At 42.5% G+C, this 2,500-nt stretch overlaps 1 protein-coding gene across 4 annotated transcripts in view; it reads right to left on the reverse strand.

Annotated features, from left to right (window-relative positions):
- LOC125661548 (fibropellin-1-like) overlaps positions 1 to 2,500 on the reverse strand; it is an 8,861-nt gene that overhangs the window by 4,253 nt on the left and 2,108 nt on the right. For all 4 annotated transcript variants that reach the window (XR_008797548.1, XM_056145948.1, XM_056145949.1 and 1 more), the window contains exons 3-7: positions 2,474 to 2,500; positions 1,853 to 2,203; positions 734 to 1,636; positions 146 to 292; positions 1 to 55 (exon numbers count right to left, since the gene is read on the reverse strand). The exon at positions 1 to 55 is cut by the window's left edge and continues 150 nt beyond it; the exon at positions 2,474 to 2,500 is cut by the window's right edge and continues 231 nt beyond it. Coding sequence is in view for 3 of the 4 variants with exons in the window: in XM_056145948.1 (XP_056001923.1) it covers positions 1 to 55; positions 146 to 292; positions 734 to 1,636; positions 1,853 to 2,203; positions 2,474 to 2,500 (1,483 nt within the window). In the remaining variant the exon portion in view is untranslated. The remainder of the gene's footprint in view (positions 56 to 145; positions 293 to 733; positions 1,637 to 1,852; positions 2,204 to 2,473) is intronic.

A 2,500-nucleotide genomic window follows, 5' to 3' on the forward strand; every position in this document is an offset into this window, starting at 1 on the left:
CACACTCCACCATTTTGGCACGGGTGGTTCTGGCAAGGATTTGGTGTAACCGAAACTGTAAACAATTTTATATTGAAAATATTGATTTACCTATAAATGCATTCTAAATATTGTCTGATGTGTAACCCCAGTATCGTTGTCATACCTTTGGTTGTTGCAGTTTGTTTACATTGTGGCCCTGAGAAGCCACGGGCGCAGATGCAGCGGTAGGTGAAGTTAGCAGTGGCTTCACACATTCCGTACCCACAGTCCGCGTCACGACACGGGTTTATTTCCTCATCACAGAGTGGACCTGAACAGGGGGGAAATAAAGACGTCATTACACAGAGGAACTGAATAAAAACACTGACGTCATCATACACAGAGGAACAGAATACACTGACCTCATCATGCAGAGGATCTGAACAGAAAACACTGACGTCATCATACAGAGGAACAGAAAACACTGACATCATCATACAGATGACCTAAACAGAAAACACTGACGTCATCAAGCATATGACCTGAACAGAAAACACTGACGTCATCATACAGAGGAACAGAAAATACTGACGTCATCCTGTAGAGGACCTGGACAGCAAACACAGGTTTTCAACATTAGCAATAATCATTAATCATTTTATTGATGCTGAAAATTTTAAAGAGATGATTTTGAACGGCGCATTGTTTCATAGAATTAGTTCTGTTTCTCATTCAGCCCAGTTTATCATGCACTACTTGTATATATCCTTACCTGCATATCCTTTATCGCAGACGCAGATATATCCGCCATCTTGACAGCTGCCGTGAACACAAGGTGAATTCTTGCAGGAATTTGCTTTGTGATTACACCGCTCTCCATCGTATCCTTGGTCGCACATGCAGTGAACACCAGGTGGTGACGTATGGTTCATGACGCAAGTCCCGTTTCCGCAATCCACGCTTTGGCAGAGGCGAGGCCTTCTACAATCGACACCGTCGTACAGATTATCACAAAGACACCTGTATCCAGTTTGATCAGACACGCAATGACCGTAGCCACAATCTACGCCTTCGCAATGATTGATGACGTAATTGCATAATTTTCCGGTGAAACCCGATTCGCAGATGCAGGCATAGGTATGGTTAGGCGCATATATCATACAATCTCCACGAACACATGGATTTGGTGTACACGGATTATCGTCTTGAACGTCACAGTCTTTCCCGGTAAAGCCTGCAGCGCAGACACAGCGATAGTCATTACCGGAATCAACACAAGATCCATGTTTGCATGGCGCCCTTAAGCATGGATGGAATCGGACATCACAATTCTTCCCTATGAAATTCGGATCGCAATGACATGCGTAGCTTTGTCTTCCGGTCGTGTAGCAGATACCATGTATACATGGGTTGTTCGCGCACATCCCCAAATATCTCTCACAACGACTTCCGGTAAAATTCTTCACACAGATACAGGAATAATCATTCACACCGTCGACACATGTCCCTCCAAAGTAACATGGACTGCTTGCGCAATCGTCCACATTCGTTTCACAGAATACCCCTGTGAATCCGGGGACGCATGCGCAGTTGTAATCGAGGCCCAATGGTTGACAAGTTCCTCCGTTTCTGCAGTTGTTGTTTTCACACGGGTTTCTAGGTTTTTCTGGTTCATCTAAAGAAGTAAACTTTGATCATCGAATGATAGACTGGTGTCCCGCTATACAGATCATCATCATCGTTTTCGAATTATTTATAATATATTGTGTTACGACATACGAAAATTCCTAAGGACACACCAGTATGATTAGAAAAATAAAACCTCCATCGTTCAATTTCGTAACACCCTTAGAAACATGTTCTCGCTTGTACTCGGGTAAAATAAACTTACTGAATTCATATACTCCTTGAAATGCCATAGCCGTCTGTTTTGCTTGAAATCTAATATGGAGAATACTGGATGAAGAATTCACCGTGTAGGCGTTCGTCGTGGCGGCGCAAACTCTAGAAATCACCGGGGCTTTCTCGTCCAAACCATCATACACTGTTATCCCACTCCCAGACTGGTAGCAAACGCTCGATTTGAAATAGACAGTTGGGAAGGTCAAGGTTATTTTATTGTCGTCTGGTGCCTGAATGGTCACGTGACAGTTGAGATCCAACATGGCCATATACGGGTACTTGAGAGAGGCTATAGCGTGAGGGGCGTAGTTAGAAGCAAGGGTGGCGTTACAAGGCCATGCTAAAAAGACACGTGATCACACATGAACTCAGAATGAAAATAATGCTCGTCTCTTGAAATACACAATCATAGTGATAACTATCAATTATGTCTGTTTCAGCGGGGGAAAACGTAATATCTTTTGTCATTTAATTTGTTGCATCGTTAATGAGTTGTTTACGTTATCAAAATCTTTCCACACACACTATGTAATTTGTCTTACACGGGTTCATTTTTTTTCTGAAAGCTTTGACCTTTTGATTAATAGCAATGCACAAAGACGATAATTACCATTGAAATACTGATAATGATCATAGA

Source organism: Ostrea edulis, chromosome 8 (genome assembly GCF_947568905.1).
Source record: "Ostrea edulis chromosome 8, xbOstEdul1.1, whole genome shotgun sequence".
Taxonomy (NCBI): Eukaryota; Metazoa; Mollusca; class Bivalvia; order Ostreida; family Ostreidae; genus Ostrea; species Ostrea edulis.